The sequence below is a fragment of the Lynx rufus genome, unplaced genomic scaffold (genome assembly GCF_022079265.1).
Source record: "Lynx rufus isolate CCGP_SWC_20201006 ecotype Redwood Valley unplaced genomic scaffold, mLynRuf1.p SCAF_12, whole genome shotgun sequence".
In the NCBI taxonomy this organism is placed as follows: Eukaryota; Metazoa; Chordata; class Mammalia; order Carnivora; family Felidae; genus Lynx; species Lynx rufus.
Genome location: NW_025814826.1, coordinates 39,951,310 through 39,970,111, shown reverse-complemented (window position 1 = coordinate 39,970,111; position 18,802 = coordinate 39,951,310). Strand labels below are relative to the sequence as shown.

General features: G+C 34.6%; 1 protein-coding gene across 1 annotated transcript; it reads right to left on the bottom strand.

Annotated features, from left to right (window-relative positions):
• Positions 1 to 647: 647 nt before the first annotated feature.
• EBAG9 (estrogen receptor binding site associated antigen 9) lies at positions 648 to 16,404 on the bottom strand. Its single transcript, XM_047074119.1, has 6 exons — positions 16,307 to 16,404; positions 12,875 to 12,953; positions 11,740 to 11,898; positions 9,967 to 10,074; positions 5,284 to 5,375; positions 648 to 2,374 (listed from the first exon to the last, which is right to left on the bottom strand). The coding sequence occupies exons 1-6, from the start codon at positions 16,387 to 16,389 to the stop codon at positions 2,254 to 2,256; spliced, it is 642 nt and encodes a 213-aa protein (XP_046930075.1). The 5' UTR covers positions 16,390 to 16,404; the 3' UTR covers positions 648 to 2,253.
• Positions 16,405 to 18,802: the final 2,398 nt, after the last annotated feature.

The window sequence follows — 18,802 nt, the reverse complement described above, 5'->3', positions numbered from 1 at the left end:
CTACTAAAAAAGAGCCAAGAGTCAACTAGAAGATATCCCTAGCTACAGCTTAATAAGAGGAAAATAAGTGGAAACCATATATATATACACACACACACATAGTTTGTATACATATATATAGTGTGTGTGTGTGCACACACACACACACACAAAACAAAGTTTCACATGTCTGCACATTACTTGGTACCTCAATACATGAAATGCATAATTCAAATAATGGGTAGCACTTCACTAATTCTATATATGAGTATCCATATTTCTTTTTTACTTTTACTAATAAGCTCCTAGAACTGGTAATTCTTAATTAAAATTCAAACAAAAACAGAAACTATAAATTTCAAAGCTAAAAGAGCCAGTTTGTTACCATGAAGTGTTTATCATATGTATTTAACAACACAACTTCTTTCGGGACCATATTATACCCAAACTGAACACAGGTATTCAGTTTACATATCACAAGAGGCTTAAAAAAAATCCCAGAATTGTTATTCATTCTTTCCATAAGAAAAATCTCGAATTAATCATACAAACTATAATTTCTAACCAGTTTTTACTTCTAATTAAACAAAAATCAAAAAACCAACAAAAAACAAAATCCCACACTCATGAAAGTCATGACCAAATCAGACTTCAATACTTGTCAACTGTTGGGAAAAAGCAGTAAAATTTATTGTGCTAAAAGAGAGGTTATCCTTTATGAACGCCAAATTTAGAGAAATCATGTAGCATTCCCATGAACAAAAATAAATAAATACAAATAAGGGAAGAGAATACTTTTATTACTAAAAATTTAAGTCTAATTCTATTTAATTGGGAGTATATTGGCAGAAACTCAAATAAACCTGATGACTGAAAATGTGGCTTGGGACTGTAAAAAAGCAGCTTTTTACCAAAGTTAAATTTCAACTGATTCTACAATCATATTTAGTCTGGGAGCTTAGGATAAGGACCCAGGGTGATCTCACTATATAGTCTGCGATTTTACTATGAAATATTTTAAATTCTAACAGATCAGCAATAGTTTAGAGTACTTGTAACATTAAAAAAAACCCCACAGAATGTTAATTTTGGGCAACAACTTTTATGAAAGTAAAAATCTTTAAAAATTCTAAAGCCATAGAAAATCAGACTGGATGTATTTTAATTGTGGAGAAAAATTAATGGAATTTTAAACTATCAAATCTATTTCTTTCCCATAAACACAGTATGTATCTTTTTCCTTGAAACGATTTTGGAGCCAGTCAACACCCAAAAATAAAAATACTATTCCTATCTCAGTTTGAAATTTAATGAACCAATAATATTATCTTAGCCAACAACATGGTGAACTGAATTATGTCAGATATATAAAATTGATACAGAAATCACCTAAAAGCTTTGAAATTTTAGAACTGAAGGCTTTCTGCATTTGGAATTTAATGGCTTTTGTGCAAGGGACTAAGGTATTTAAAACACTGTAACATCTTAAAATCCCTAACAAAAGGGAAAAACTACTAATACTAGTTTTTAAAACTCACAAGTTATAATAATGCAAATTTGTCATTTTGCTGATTTCCAATTTATACATGCAATATAAATTACAAATATGTATAACATTACAACACCGTCTAAAAGAAACAATGATGTATAAAATATATACGATAAATAAAAGTACTGCATTTAATGTGATTTTCTTGAAAACCAAAGTCATCAAATCCCTTAATGTCATATTAAACATAAACAATACCAGTTCAATTTAGAGGAAATGTATGTCAACACCAGCTTCTGACAACAAAAATAAAGAAGTTAAAGCCCTGCGGTTTGTCTGATTTAGGTCAGATAATCATGGAAACAAAAAAATATTTAAAATTATTTATTTTATCATTATGCACAATGAAGGAAAGCATTATAGAGAGCAGAGTTCTTTCCCACCATAAAATTATTTACACCCATTTATTCAGCTAGAAACACTAGCTAGAAGAGGTACTGGTATATTCCATTTGTAATAATTTCTCTACAGCAAACAATTGTCTTACACTTGGAGCATGTTGAAAAAAATATTGCCTCATAGGTCTTTTTCTTCTTTTGAGTCTCAATCACTAAGAGCTCAAGGTACTTTGAGAGAATCCTGGTGTCCTAGATGGCCAGATGAATGCAATAAAACCAAGCAATGTGTTTGTATTCTTGAAAATACTCTGAAATCCCTCGAAATGTTGCTTGAGTTGTGGAACTCCCATTTCTCCTCCTGGCACTATGACATGTGAAGAGCATTTGCTATGAAAGCTTCACACCAATTTTGTTTTGTTCCTTCTTCATCAGCCGCTGTGCCTCCTTTTCCATTTTCTTCCTTTGTTGTTCCGCCGCTCTCTTTTCTCGGTCTGCTATCTTCTGCTGCCTGAAGAGAAACACAGTCCTATATTTACTTTTAGAAAATACCACACAAGTAAAATGGCAAATAAATTCCAGAAAGAAATAGCTATCATCAAATGTAAGTTCAAAAAATCTTCATTCTTCTCACTGCTTTGAAAACTTCAAAGATTTTCAAAATTAGTATTTCTTCTAATCCTTAAAACAACGCTTGGAAAATAAGAGTATTATCTCTATTTTACAAATAAGTAAAATGAAGAACAAAGGCCGAGTGCCTTGCCCAAAGTCATAAACTTAAGTAAAAGAACCCACATCTTCTAGCCCCTCTTCTTCAGATTATTTTCACTAAACCACCACCTCCACTGCACCACACCTTCTTTTTGATAGCATTCAGAAAAGCGTGATGTTGAGGATTAAATCTTCTATTATTATAATAGTTAAAAACACTCTGCTAAAGGAAGTCAAGAACACAGATGTGCAGAACACAATGCCCAAAGAAAATGGAAACTTCACACCAGCCTTCCAACTGGAAGCTAGAAATCTATTTACAGATTAACACTTGGCCAGCTCTACTGATGAAGGGGCAGAATGGTAGGTATTTACTGAGTATACATTAGGAGATCCTTACCTCTTCCCTGGCCCCTCCCTGACTCTACAGACCTAGAATCACCAGCCTCTCTTTTGTCATTTGACTGACTCATGTGGGGAGTGAGAGTAGCAGGGGGTGATGGAGAGGAGAGAAAAGAACCGAAGCTGGTTCCGGATGAGGGTATGAGAAAATAAGTCGAAACATGCAAGGTTGAGGAGGGAAGTGGTAGGTCACAGTTGTACGTGGGATAGGCAACACAAGCTTTTATAAAAGAGGAAAATCCAGTGTGGATTACCTACATATGGGGCAGCTCGAAGCCGACTCTGGCAAGCGAAATCTTTGTCTCATCATATTTATAAGTGGGAGTAAGCAGAGAGGTGTATGACCAAAATTCAAGAAAGTACAGAGCTATTTTAGGCAATACTTTGACCTTCACAAAGCTTTGGAAGAATAGTTTTAAAAAAAATCTACATTTCACTAGCTCTGATACCTTTCAAGCAAAACTGATAATCTGCCCTAAAACAGTCAAAATGTCAGTGGCAAAAAGGAAGATAAGAAAAGAATTATAAAGGGCCGGCTGTTTGCAAACAAATAAGCCTTCACCTTGTTACTAGCTGAAGTGTAAATATCAACAATTCATGTTCCTGGAAAATGAAGCAATTTAGAGATTACTGCAGAGAAAACCTATTTTTCCTCTCCAGATACACGCCTGGAATTTCTAAAGTATAGGAATCTTCTTCCTTAACAATATTGATTACAGTACTGGCAGTATTAAATTGGCAATGGGAAATGGACTGAGTCAGAGGACATGGAGTGTGAATACACTAACAATTTGCAGTGTTCTTCTGGGGACAATAAACCGCAGGACTCCTTCATGTCTCTCCGACTCTAACTTATGCAACTTGCAGCATGAAGCATATATATTACTGACTGATAGGCCCCTTCTCCTAAGCTGTCATATAACATAAAACACTAAGTTTAGGGTTTTGGTTTTTTTTGTCTTGTTTTGTTCAGAGTGCAAGAGGATAGGGTGGAAAAAAATGTTTTGGTACAGTGAATGTTAGGATACTTGTGAACTCATAAACTGTACAGTGCTGTCGTTATTACTGGATTCAGGATGAATGGCCCTTCCTTTATCCTGTGGTTAATGACCACTGTTTATTCTAAAACACTCAGACTTCTATATCTATGATTTATCCAAAAATAGAGTAAAAAAAAAAAGTAACATCTTTTTTGATGATCTATGCAACATAAATGTGGCTGTTTACAATTTAAAAAATAATTCCTTTACAGTGAATAATGATTAAGTGAAAACTAAATACTTAAAACTCTCATAACTTTACTATTAAAATGTGACCCATCCCTGTTAAAAAAAAAAAAAAAAGTGCTTAAAATAGGAAGGACAAGACCAAAAAGAAAAAAAAAACAAAAAAAACCGTAACTCTCATTTATTTAACTGCACCCTCTGCTGTCTGTTCAAGGTAACTGTAGTTAATTGATACAGAGAAATACAAAAATGAAATCAATGAAATCAGTTGTTATTTTCTATCCCTATTATAAAAACTATCTTTTAAAATTAACTTACATCAATGTATTTTACTATATCTTTAAAAAACACAAAAATAATTTACCCACATTTAAATATCTGAGCTTTTCATCAGTGACGATGGTCACAAACTCTTTCAGGGTAAATTTTCTCTTTACTCTTTAATGCAGCAATAGCAAGAATTATATTTATTGCTCACAAAAACATGGAGATAAGAACATAAACACCAACGAAAACAAACCTGAAGACCTCTAGAATTGTATTCTCTTCTCTGTAGAATGGGCAGTACCTGACATAATTATTTACAATTCATAGGGCTTTTGAGTATATCAACTAATAAGATACATATACAAATGTAGAGTGCTATATACATTATTGCCATTCAAATGTGCAGTGCTGGGCACTATTCTAGGCCACAGAGAAACAAAATTAAAGGTAGAATTGCTGACTTAGAGGAATATACAGTGGTGGCTCACATTTCAAAAGGTAACTATGTTTTAGAAGGAAGGTAGTATAAAGCAAATAGTAAATGATGTGTATATGAAAAAGATCTCATTTGCCGTTAATAACATTATTACTCTTTTGTTTCTATAATGCTTTAAATTTCTGGTTTCTGTGAAGTTTTAATCATGTAAAATAGTATATGTAGTCTGAAATAAAAAATCTCATATTATCTAAGCTCAAGTGAGAAAGATTTAAGAAAAATAAAATGTTTGGCAGAATAAGCTTTCTTGACTTTGAATGTAACATGAACAAATCTGGTTCCTCTACTCGAGTTGCAGTGTAAATATTACTAAAATACCTCAAAACTTCTTCTGCTTGCCAGGCCGCATCTTCTTCTTCTTCCCATGCATTGGTATTTTCCTGCCAGGTATCTAAGTCACCTAATTCAGGCTACAACAAAACACAAAACAAAATTATGAGAGTAAAGAGCTCTCCTTTCTCCTCTTAGAGATCAAGAAGAGTATCTTTTATTTTTAATTTTTTTTAACATTTATTTATTTTTTGAGAGACAGAGACAGAGCATGAGTAGGGGAGGGGCAGAGAGAGAGCGACACACAGTTTCCGAAGCAGGCTCCAGGCTCCGAGCTCTCAGCACAGAGCCCGATGTGGGGCTCGAACTCATGAACGACGAGACCATGACATGAGCTGTTGGACACTTAACTGACTGAGACACCCAGACGCCCTAAGAAGGGTATCTTTTAAAACATAACTCAGGGGCGCCTGGGTGGCGCAGTCGGTTAAGCATCCGACTTCAGCCAGGTCACGATATCGCGGTCCGTGAGTTCGAGCCCCGCGTCAGGCTCTGGGCTGATGGCTCAGAGCCTGGAGCCTGTTTCCGATTCTGTGTCTCCCTCTCTCTCTGCCCCTCCCCCGTTCATGCTCTGTCTCTCTCTGTCCCAAAAATAAATAAACGTTGAAAAAAAAAAAAATTAAAAAAAATAAATAAATAAATAAAAAATAAAAGGGGAGATGTTTAAAAAAAAAAATAAATAAAACATAACTCAGATTTTGTCACTCCTCTGTGTCTTCTTCATGTCCTATCAAAGGCCCAGATGATTTGGCCCCTGGTCTGCCTGGAACTCAGGGGTTTTCTGTGATGTGTGACTTTCAGTACTCAGCAGTCCTGGGCAGGTCCAGATTTCTTCCTATTTTATGTTTTAAAGCATAGTCCTTTTATACTGACTTTTCTTTTTCTGCCTACTTTAAATTGGAATGGACAAGAATATAACATTTCTTCTTTCGGTATCTCTCTTTTCAGTGAGCTGACAGGGTGGGGTGGGGACAAGAGAAGAGACAAACTGACTGGAGAGGGATTAGAGGTGCTTCACTACTCTGTGCTGAGATCAACCCGAGGAACTGAAGTTTCCAAGCCGGCACAGGCATTTTCATTTAAGCATAAGTAACATACAGATTTCTCAATGGCTCTTACTATGTGGGTCCAAGGCAAACACAATAAATCAGGCAAAATTTACTCTTCACCAGAGCACTTCTACATTGTGCTTCCTTCTGCCTGTCCTACTTACCTGATACCAGTAGGCTAGCCACTACCTTCCACTATTCCCCAGGCCAGACCTCTAAAAGTTCACTTTTTCTTCCACCAAACAATAAAAATGCTCATTCCGGAATGTTTACTTAGGTGTGGAAGTGACTATGAACATAAAATAACTGGTGTCAATCTGTGAATAGATTTATTATATTTTTTTTTGAGCGCTTACACCTAAAAATGAAGTAAATTGTATGGTTTTCTCCTAACTGTAAATGTAATACCATCCTCTGCTAAAAAAAAAAAATTAATATTTTATCTTTATTTATTTTTTTTTTTTTAATTTTTTTTTCAACGTTTATTTATTTTTTGACAGAGAGAGACAGAGCATGAACGGGGGAGGGGCAGAGAGAGAGGGAGACACAGAATCGGAAACAGGCTCCAGGCTCTGAGCCATCAGCCCAGAGCCTGACGCGGGGCTCGAACTCACGGACCGCAAGATCGTGACCTGGCTGAAGTCGGACGCTTAACCGACTGCGCCACCCAGGCGCCCCAATATTTTATCTTTAAATAGTCTCTACATCCAAAGTGGGGCTCAAACTCACAACCCCAAGATTGAGAGTCACATGCTCTATGGGCAGGGCCAGCCAGGCACTCCCTCTGTTAAAAAATTTTTAGTGTATTTCTGATTATCTGTTTAATATAAATCTCTAAAATTAGAATAGCTAAATCAAATTAAAAAAAAAACTAAAACCACTGAACCAAATACAAATGACCCTCTTGAAAAGTTATACCAATTTATCCCACCAACAGCAGCAGGTGAAGCCTTGTCTTCCTGTCATCTGTCAATATGGCCAACAGCCTTCTTTGTTCTTCACTAATTTGTTAAGATTTAAAAATTGTGTCTTATTATTTTACTTTGGATTTCTTTGAGAACATTTCTTTGTTATCAGGCTATGTCTATTTCATATCCATTTTTCCACTGAGATATTTGACTTTCTATGTATAAAACATTTAGATATTTAAAAAGTTAACTCCTAAGACCATAAAAAAAGAGTGATATCTGGTCCTTTAGTAAAGATGGCCTTCTAAGTAAAAAAGTTTTAAACGATAAGATTGATTTGTTACATAAAAACAAGTATCTGCCAATCAAAAACATCCAAACCAAATTATAAAGCCAACAACAAACTGAAAAGTTATAAAAGATGACAGAAAAAAGTTAATATCCTTACTATAAAAAGCTATCAAAACAATATAGATGATTAAATTAAAAAAAAATAGAATGTGGAATTTCAAAGAAGCCTAATTGGTAGAATGGGTGATTCGTTATTTTTGGAGCAGAGAACAAAGTGCAGTAGATTACCATTCTCTCCTAAGCAATACTCCCTTATTTCATCTGCTTGGAGGAAAATATGTGGAAATAGCATTGGAGATTCTCCACCTACTCTATTTACCTTTTCCAACTCTATAAGGAATTACATATTTACAACTTCATAATGAGCTATATTAGTGTTATAATAACTTATAACTCCAGTTAAGTGGCAAACGTTTTACTAATTCACTGGAAAAATTTGAACTTTACCAATATGGATCAAACATATATGAATAAAGTATAAAACTTAGAAATATAAAATAAGAAACATGCTATGTTCTTTTAGAGAAACATCTATGGTACTATTATGCTCTCAGAGCATGATGTAACTGCACAGCAGTTACCAAATCTGCATTATTTATGTGTGATCATTTATTTAACACTGAAACTCCCCCATAGACTGCACTCTTTTGAAGCAAGGACCCTGCCTGTTTTGCTTACTTTCTTCTATGTTACTAGCACCTAACACACTGTCTCACATTAGTAGGAACAGATTTTGATTAATGAATTAAAAACATACATAAACATGGATCCTCCAAGGAGAGGGTACTCTGAAACACCTGTGCAGTTTAAACAAACAAATAAGATGGTGGTAATTTAAAAATATGTCTGCAAATTCTTTGGCACTCCTTCCTCAAGTGGTAGAGCTGAATTCCTCTCCCCTTGCATGTAGGCCGGATTTACTGACTAGTTTCCAATGAATAAAATAATTGGAGGTGACAGTGTGTCCCTCATAAGACTAAGTCACAAACAGGCATTGTGGCTTCATCTCTGCATGTCCTCTCTCTCTCTCAAGGACTGCTTATTCTGGAAAACTCAGCAGTTATGTTATATGGAAACTCAAGCAGCCCTGTGGAGAGATCCGTGACAAGGAACTGAGGCTTTGTGCAACCAACCAGCACTAAATTGCCAGGCATGTAAAATGAGCCACCTTTGAAATGAAGCCTCCAGTTCCAGTCAAGCCTTCAGATGACTACAGCCCCTGCTAATGATGTGTCTGGAAACTCATTAGAAACCCTGAGCCAGAACCATCCAGTTGAGTCACTTCTGGATTCCCAATCCATAGAAACTGTAGGAGATAAAGCATATATTTACTGTTTTAAGTCACTAAGTGTGGGGCTGTTATACAATAACTAATATAATAAATTAATCAATAATTAATCAAAGCATGATAAAGCTTAGATCTGGGGAGAAGTCTGGACATTGGTGTTTTTAAAAAAAATTCAAAGGGATGCCTGGGTAGCTGAGTCAGCTAAGTGTCTGACTTCAGCTCAGGTCATGATCTCACGGTTCATGAGTTTGAGCCCCACATCGTGGTCTGTGCTGATAGCTCAGAGACTGGAGCCTGCTTCGGATTCTATGTCTCCCTCTCTCTCTGCCCCTCCCCTATTCACTTTCTCTTTCTCTCTCAAAAATAAATAAAAACATTAAAAAAAAAATTCAAAGCTGATTCTGAGATACTTCCAAGGTTGGGAAACAGTTATATATTTTCCTTACTCCTTTTGTCCTTAAAACTGATGCATTTAAGTCAAAACCAACTATAAGTCAACTTATACTTTAAATGTAAATATACTCTACTAGGGAAACAATTCATGACTCACTTAAAATTACCTGCTTTTAAGTTTAAATTTCAGTGGTAATCTCTTCAAAGGTCATATATGTATATTTTTTTAACGTTTATTTTGGAGACAGAGAGAGACAGAGCATGAACGGGGGAGGGTCAGAGAGAGGGAGACACAGAATCTTAAACAGGCTCCAGGCTCTGAGCCGTCAGCACAGAACCCGACGCAAGGCTCGAACTCACGGACCGCGAGATCATGACCTGAGCTGAAGTCGGCCGCTTAACCGACTGAGCCAACCAACCGCCCCTAAAGGTCATATTTTTAAGTAACATATTGTCTCGATCTTTTATGTATACAGTGGGACTCTGATCTTAGTTGCTGATGAAATTTGCAATCTCATAAAAGGATAAGATTGGTAAAACTCCAGATTAATCTCTCTCAATCTGCTAAACCTGTTTCAAAGCAGAGAAATACAAATATTATGTTCACTTCATTTTGATTTTTTTTCTTCTCTTTTCAAGAAAACAAAAACAAACTCTTATCTAGATACTATTACATACTTACAGATTGATGAAGAAAAGGCATATCTTGTGTAGCTGCTAATCTACTAGAGAAACCTGTGCTACCATCTGGGATGCCAAAATTTAATGGTTCTCTCTTCTTAATAATTATCTGAAAGATTAATTGAAACAGAATTACAGGAGTATTTTACATATCATGTAAAAAGAAACAAGATAATTAAGTGACCAAAGTATTTTATAATTATCTTAAATATGTCCTGCCTTTCTTCTTTTTAAATTTATAATATAATTTTTTTAAATCTCTAAAGAGTATCAAAATTCTTAAGCAATTGTCATACAAATCACTTACATATTAAGAAAAATTCCATTTTACTTTTTCTAAAAAGAATAAATTTTCCTCTTTTTCTTTCACTAGCCCCATAAAATAGAAGTTGGCACTTTTAGTCACTGTATTAAATAAGAACACGTGTTACATCTTTCTAAAAGCTCTCTTAGCATATGGTTATTGATGAATGTATTAACTCTTTCAAGGCAGTAGTATTAGCTGTGTAGCTTAAACATTTTCAGTCTAATTAATTTATTAAGGTACTAGTGTAATATTCTGGATTTCTATTAAGAACAGCAATATTCTTCCAAAATATATGGTATTCATCTACTAAGAAACTCAAACTCCTTGAAAAATACACAACTTAATGCTTTTCAGCACTGAGACATTTGGACAGCTTAACAAAAACAATCATGATTACAGAATGTAAATGTTATCAGCCTTGAAATTGTCAAAATAAATTTACAGCTGAAACTGGTTGGGAGGTAGAAGAGGGTGAGAAACCCTATTAGAGAAGAGTGGAATAAATAATGTCCTCTTTTTATAAAGTATATTTAAAAAAATATTTTCTATGCATGACTGAACAAGAAATGGAACTCTAAATATGTTTACTTATTTATTTTTTTGAAATGTCAGAGTGACTAGTGAGGTAGACTGGAATAATAACATCATAATATTTGGAAGAGGGGGAATAGTAGTGAGAGTAGTATGAAACAAACCTCATCTAGGATAGTATGAAGCCAATGGACAATGTCTGTGATTGGTAAATCAAGACACAGCAACTTAATCATATTATATATAGATATGATAAAAAAACATTACAAACCCAAACAGGAAAAGTTATGAGCGATTGCTTATGGGACGTACAACTGGCTATGGGGAATGATGGGACAGAAGTTTGTTGCTTTTCATTAAAAGTTCTTCTATATTATTTAACTTAATTTTTTAAGTACATGTACTATTTTTGATAAAAAGAAAGGAAAATAATCAGTCACCGTTCTTTTTCCAATAATTCCCCTCCACCTTTAAGTGATCTTCCATATCCAACTCAAAATGGATTAATTAAAGTGTGGAAGATTAACATAAGCTCACAGTTATTGTGCTCTCAGAGCCTTACATCAGTTTTATAATGGTTACGAACAATGGAAACTATACCCATCAGTTTGTAGACATCACTGCCTGTGAACTCTCTTAAGGTCAGAACTTTATCTTATTCAGCTTAGTCTCTACAGAACAGACTGGAATCTGGAATCTGGTCTACATTTGGATTTCAGTAATATTTATAAAACTTTAACAGATGTAGGGGTACAACTTACTAGATCTACGTCTAGAAGGTTGAAAATATCAACCTGTTTAATATGACAGAAAACACAACAAATTGATCATCAGAAAGAGGCTTTCTGACAAATACCAATTATACTAATTTTGACTACAGGAATTTGAAAAGCAGTTTAATAGTTTAACTTCCAAAAGCATAAACCTTTAACATACTTTCTGAGTTTTCCTTATTGTTGGTGTCATGTCCTTAAAATAGTCAGGTTCCAGTTGTTCCAAAGCATTTTGTTGTGTCGTCACATTCCCATTCCCTCCTTCAATCTTTACACTTGTGGGTGCATCTTCATCCCAGGACGTCCACTCTTCAACATCTGCCTACATTTCATTGACAAATACTGTCAGTCACAAAGGAGTAACCTAATCAACATCTCAATTCATCATTTATTACAAAAATAGGCTTTCTAGAGGAGCCTGGGTGGCTCAGTCGGTTAAACAACCAACTTCAGTTCAGGTCATGATCTTGTAGTTCATGAGTTCGAGCCCTGTGTCAGGCTCTGTGCTGACAGCTCAGAACCTGAAGCCTACCTCAGATTCTACATGTCCCTTACTCTCTGTCCCTACCCCAGTTGCTTGCTATCTCCCTCTCTCTCAAAAATATATAAACATTAAAAGAAAAGAAAAAAAAAAACTATAGGCTGTCTAAACAATTGGTTTCAAACTTTCTGACCAAAAGGAAAATACAAATTTTATAACACATACCAAAACTAAACCAAAAGTTTAAAAAAACACTTACTTTTACTAGAAATTAATCAGTTCTATCCATTAAAAAACCAAAACCAAAACAAGAGCAAATGCTTTAAAAATTGAACTGACATTTAAAGCTACAGTCCATTGAAAGAATATTGAAACTTGCATCCTAAGCTTAACCAGGTTGATTACCTGATTTAAAAAAAAATCAACATTCTTGATAGAATTTATAAGACAGAATCTCAAATGTAATATTCAAAATGTCTGTGAAACAACTCAAAATTATTCAGCAATCAATAAATTTCAACTTGCATGGAAAGATAATATAAATGTTATAATTATCTAAGACTTTAAAGTAGTTATAAAAAAACTTTAACAAGCAATAGCAAACACTCTTGAAATCAATGGAAAAACAAGATAGAAAATCTCAGCAAAGTAACAGAAAATACTATGAAGAACCAAATAAAGATTTTAGGATTAAAAAATATAACAAAAATCCTGACTTGACTACCAAATTAACTTCATGACATACTAATTAATGGTCTGCATTCCAGTTTGAAAACTATGGTTCTGGAACCCTTATTCAACCTTAAAAAAAATTTACCTGTTTAGGAACTGATGAATAATCAACTGTAGTTGGTAAAGTTATTTGGTCTCCACTTAATTTCCGTCCTCTACCAGATCTAAAATGAAAATGAAATAATTTATTTTAATAACTACCAAAACAAGCATTGGTAAAAGAATTATAAACAGTAACTGAAGGCTTATAAAAGATCTTTTACAATTTTGCGATTATTTATTTTAATAATTAACAGTTGCTCACTAAAATATGAAAAGAAAAGGCATGCATCAGGTATCTTTTCAATATTTTTAAAATCTTTGACAGGAGAAAACTGCTTTTTGGCTTAGGACTCAAATTATAGATAAATTCAGGAGGAATATAAATACAAAAACAAAAATGCCAAGTGATTTCAAACCATGCTTTCTCTTCAAACCATGCTCTGTAGGTGAAGCTCTGGGACACCTATGCCATTTTCAACAAGATGGCTTGGCTTTTGTCTTATATATATATATATATATATATATATATATATATATATATTTTTTTTTTTTTTTTTTTGGTAAGATTACCTATTAAACTATTCAAAAGTTTGAAAATCACTGGGTTGAATTAAACTGTAATTGGTAAGTTTTAAGGATTAGTAGGAAAAGCACTACATTAAACAAGACACGTATTGTAACTCAGTTGTTAAGAGCACAGGTTATCAGAGTGCCTGGGTGGCTCAGTCGGTTAAACAACTGACTCTTGATTTCGACTCAGGTCATGATCTCACGGTTCTTGGGATTGAGCCCTGAGTCAGGCTCTGCACTGACAGCTTAGAGCCTGCTTGAGATTCTCTGTCTCCCTCTTTCTCTGATCCATCCCTGCTTGCCCACTGTCTCTCTCTCAAAATAAATAAACTTAAAAAAAAAAGAGCATGGGTTAAGGAAACTATGTAAACCATAGTTTTCAATGTTACTTCTTTTAATTATGAGTCTAGTTAGAATCAACTAACCTCTCAGCCTCAACATCCCCATCTGTAAAATGCAGGTATTCAAACCTACTTTTGTCGAGTTGTTGTGAAGATTTAATTAAATGATATATTTCCAGCGGCTAGACACCAGTGTCTGGTATATAATAAGACACTAAAAAATTGGTAGCTATTACAAATGATTAATCACTTGCTTCATTTTAAATAATCTATAAATCTACTTAGAGCTAACTGGTAAAGTTAGCTATTTTTACTACAAGATTAGAAATCATATCTTATTTAAAGGATAAACAGATAATACAGTCTACTACTAAATTTATAATGCAAACCCAGTATTTTATAACACATGATCTAGGTTCCTTCTGACACTTAAGAAAAGCTTATTCTATAAAATGAATCAGTTTTCTTTTAGAATGAACATACAATCAATCCTAAATATATTTATTATTAAGAATTATAGTGAAATTTATAATGGCAACAATTATCCTTAATATTTTAAAAATCAAATGCAATTTCTTATACTAAAAGTGTTTTAGTTTTAGAAAATACATATGCAAAGAGAAAAACACCTATAATTTATCTTCTGTTAACCTCTAGCCTTCTGGCAATTAATGCCCATTATTTATTTATTTTCAAAGATATGCTTTATTTTTTTAAGTGTTTGTTTATTTTTGAGAGAAAGAAAAAGACAGTGGGGGGGGGGCAGAGAGAGAGAGAGAGACAGAGGATCTGAAGCAGACTCTGTGCTGAGAGCAGAGAGCCCGATGTGGGGCTCAAACTCACAAACAATGACATCATGACCCGAGCCGAAGTCAGATGCTTAACTGAAGTCAGACGCTTAACCGACTGAGCCACCCAGGCACCCCAATTAATGCCAATTCTTATCCTACTTTACCTCATGAATTTCTGGCCATTCCTCCTCATGCTCTGATGATCTAAGCACTTAGTTTACTATTTTCCCTATTTCCCAAATCCCATTCTCTTCCTGGGTGAATTCAACAATCACCTAAATTTTCCATTTCTTTCCTGACCTTTCTTCCTCTAGTGATCATCTTCACTCTATTTCATCCACTCATTTCCACTGCCATATTATGGACCTCTTTTTTAAAAAAATCCCAATTCACTTTACTTCTAACAATAAATGTCCTTAATCCTCAGAGTTTTAGTAGTTATAAATGGCCATTTCGCCAGAGAATATATTTCCTGGCTCCTTTGAAGCTAGGTGGCCATATGACTAAGCTCTGGACAATAAGTTGAGAACAGAATCATTGTGTGCAACGTCTAAATCAAGTCTGCCACAAAAGGAACAAACAGCCTTCTACTTCCTCTTTTGACTACCCTACTCTGTGTGTCAGTATTTTTTCTTTCACAGTACCCCTAGGCCAAAACAAATCCCTAACAGTTCCACTAATTAAGTAGTTAGGACCAAACAATTTAATACTTATGTATGTCCTAACTACTTAGTAGCCGTTTGAAAAAACACCATAAATAAGTTTAAGGAAAAATATTTTTATTTCATTCTTAAATAACCACAATCACTAATGCAATGTGTGTATGTCTACTGGACACAATTTCTCAAAACTTAAAATCAGATTGGCTACTACCATCCTCTTTTTCTCTTCCACATTAATTCTGGTTCAGTACTTGCTTTAATTCTAACCTAAATCCTAGCTTTGCAAAGCTAGGCCACCAAAAATACAAGTAAATAAAAACTTATCTCAAACATTCAAGAATATCATCAAAACAGCTGCAGGATCTAATGTGAACTACCTCGAACTAGTAGTTTGTGCAGGGTTAACAGATGCTGACTAAAACACATTCACTGTGTGTTTTGCTGGAAATGTAAAAATATCCTGATGATACCCCTGTGAATTTAATGTGAAGCCCTGAAGTACCTGAGCATACAGCACTACAGCTCTAGGGTACAGTAGCATGACAAAACAGAAGGAATTCCAATCTCCGGATGACTTACTGAAGCAGAATGACTTAACTGACTGGGACTAAGTAGTCCACATTCCACATTCTGGAATATTATTTAAGAGATTAAAAAAAAACAAAACAAAACTGTTTTGTTTGGGATTTTTCTGTTCAAGTTTTGTTTTGTTTTGTTTTTTACTATAAAAACAACATTCATATTGTGGTATATAAAGAAATACTTATGCCTAATTCCACTTAACCATCTTAAAACATTCTCGTAATGAAATAATTATGTACATATAAACTCTCTTATTGTAAGTTGGTTTGCTTTTTTCTGAAATTCTGTAGGAATGAGAATGTGATTTTAATTGAAGAGGTAAGAATCTGAAAGAATGAAAAGAAGTAAAACTCCACTTTCTAGATCTGAAGTAGAGAAAATGTTTTTTAAAATATCAAAGAATAATGAATGAATAGTATAATCAAGTTATTTAGCTTAAATATTGTCTGCCCTGTCTTTTTATAATTATGAAGGTATCCAAAATCAGCAAAATGATAAACAGATCAATTTGAACATAAAATTTGTTTACCTGCATATTAATCTCTTTAGGAATGAGAATACTGTTGCTAGGCAGGTACAAACTTTGAATAACCGAAACTGTGTAATAGCCATGGTGGGAATCAAAACCTGTGGGAAAAGCACAAAAGTAAATACATTAAGCTGATTTCATATGCTATATTCCCATTCTGAAGTCAAGCTGAAAGATCCTGTTATGAGCTGTGAAAATCAGACATATTTTACTTTTCTTTAGAAACCACAAATATAACACCGTGAATTTTAAAATTAAAATGTAAATCATATTGACAATTTGAGAAACTAGGTTTCTAAATTTTCAATAGCTGAGAATTTTCAATATTTGAGAAACTAGGTTTTTAAATTTTCAATAGTTAAATTTTCAATATTCTCAGAATGTTTTTTAATTCAACTCCAATTATCTTTATTTTCTATGAAAAAAATAAAAAAACCCCATAAAACAGTATACCGTCTTTTGTGCCTTTTGAAGTCTGAACCACATGAACATAACAGTACTATTCACAAATATTTTTAAATGTCTTTAACTTTTAGACAGATACATTGAATTATGTCCTTTATATAGATGAGGAAATTGATTAAGAGAGGTCAAATAACTAGCCCAAAGTCACATAGCTAATAACTTGGAAGTAACCATAGAGATGATCTAGTCCAGTGGTTCATGTATTTGGGATTCTTTTTTTAAAATTTTTTTTTTTTCAACGTTTATTTATTTTTGGGACAGAGAGAGACACAGCATGAACGGGGGAGGGGCAGAGAGAGAGGGAGACACAGAATCGGAATTGGGATTCTTTAAAGAAATAATCATACCTGGACCTAACCCTAGTAAATCAATTAAATCATATTTTCTAAGGGGCAAGTTCCAGTTAAACTAGTAAGCCTACAAAGGAGATAAAAAATCGTCAATAGAAAAGGTGCCAGAGAGTGCCTGGGTGGCTCCAGTCAGTTAAGCATCCACCTCTTGATTTCAGCTCAGGTCATGATCTCACAGTTAGGTGAGATTGAGCCTCACATCCAGCTCTGCTCTCTCCCCCATTCACGCTGGCTGGCGCACTCTCTCTCTAAAGAAAAAAAGAAAAGAAGAGAAAAGGAAAGGAAAGGAAAGGAAAGGAAAGAAAGAAAAGGAAGAGAAAAGAAAAGAAGGGAGAAGAGAAGGAAAGAAAAAAAAAGGTGGCAGAAAACAGGGTAAAGTGGAACAAATAACAGATTGGACAAGTCAAAAACCAACAGCAAGATGAAAGACTTAAACCTATTCTAATTAAATGTCAACTGTCTAACATCCCATTTAAAGCCAGAGGTTATTAAATTAGATTTAAAAAATAAGATCTTTGTACGCTACCTACAAGAAATGTACTTTAGGGGCGCCTGGGTGGCTCAGTCGGGTAAGCGTACGACTTCGGCTCAGGTCATGATCTCACGGTCCGTGAGTTTGAGCCCCGCGGTGGGCTCTGTGCTGACAGCTCAGAGCCTGGAGCCCATTTCCGATTCTGTGTCTCCCTCTCTCTCTGCCCCTCTCCCACTTGTGCTCTGCCTCAAAAATAAATAAAAACATTAAAAAAAAAAAAGAAATGTACTTTAAATATAAAAATACAGATAGGCTAAAAGTGAAAGAATGGGGGAAAATATACCATTCTAACACTAATCAAAAACAAGTTGAAATGACTATTTCAATGTCAGAGAGTAGATTTCAAAGAAAATAGTATTAGCAGGCATAAAAATGGTCCTTTCATAATGATAAAAGGGTCAGTTACTCAAAAGCACGTAACAATCCAAAATATATACATCCCTAATAACACAATGATGCCAATATCATAAACAAGAGGTGATATTACCAGAAAGTCTACAGATATTAAACAGCTTTTACTACAAACAACTTTATGCCTATATTGGACATATAAGAGGAAACGGACAAATTCCTTGAAACAAGTTATAAAAGCACAAGAAGAAATAGATAACCTGAAAATCTCTCTATCTATTGAAGAAACTGAATTTGTGGTTCAGACTTTTCCAGGCCCACATGGCTTCTCTGGTGAATTCTACCAAACCAAAAGGAAAAAGTATACCAGCTCTACACAAACTAGCAGAAAACTGAAAGGGAGAGAATGAATTCCAACTCATTCCTTGAGGCCAGCAATTACACTGATACTAATCCAGACCAAAGATATTACCAGGAAGGAAAACTAGAGGCTAATACCTTAAGAACATAGATACAAAACTCTTTTTTTTGGTAATTAAAAAAAATTTAATGTTTATTTTCCGGGGGGGGGGGGCGTGCAGAGAGAGAGGGAGACCTGGAATCTGAAGCAGGCTCCAGGCTCTGAGTGGTCAGCACAGAGCCCATCAACGGGCTTGAACTCATGAACTGTGAGATCATGACCTTATCTGAAGTTGGACGCTTAACTGACTGAGCCACCCAGATGCTCCTAAAGTTTTTTTTAATGTTTATTTATTTTTGAGGCGGGGGGGGGGGAGGGAGGGAAGGGCGGAGGGGCAG

Bases quoted from the DNA above. Each gene is read 5' to 3' on its own strand.
- EBAG9 (XM_047074119.1), bottom strand. From the start codon at position 16,389: ATGGCTATTACACAGTTTCGGTTATTCAAAGTTTGTACCTGCCTAGCA. The intron at 11,899-12,874 runs GTAAATTTTTTT...AATGAAATGTAG, and splicing joins ATTCATCAGTTCCTAAACAG to GCAGATGTTGAAGAGTGGAC. The intron at 2,375-5,283 runs GTATTTTAGTAA...GTTTCTCTTCAG, and splicing joins CAAGCAGAAGAAGTTTTGAG to GCAGCAGAAGATAGCAGACC.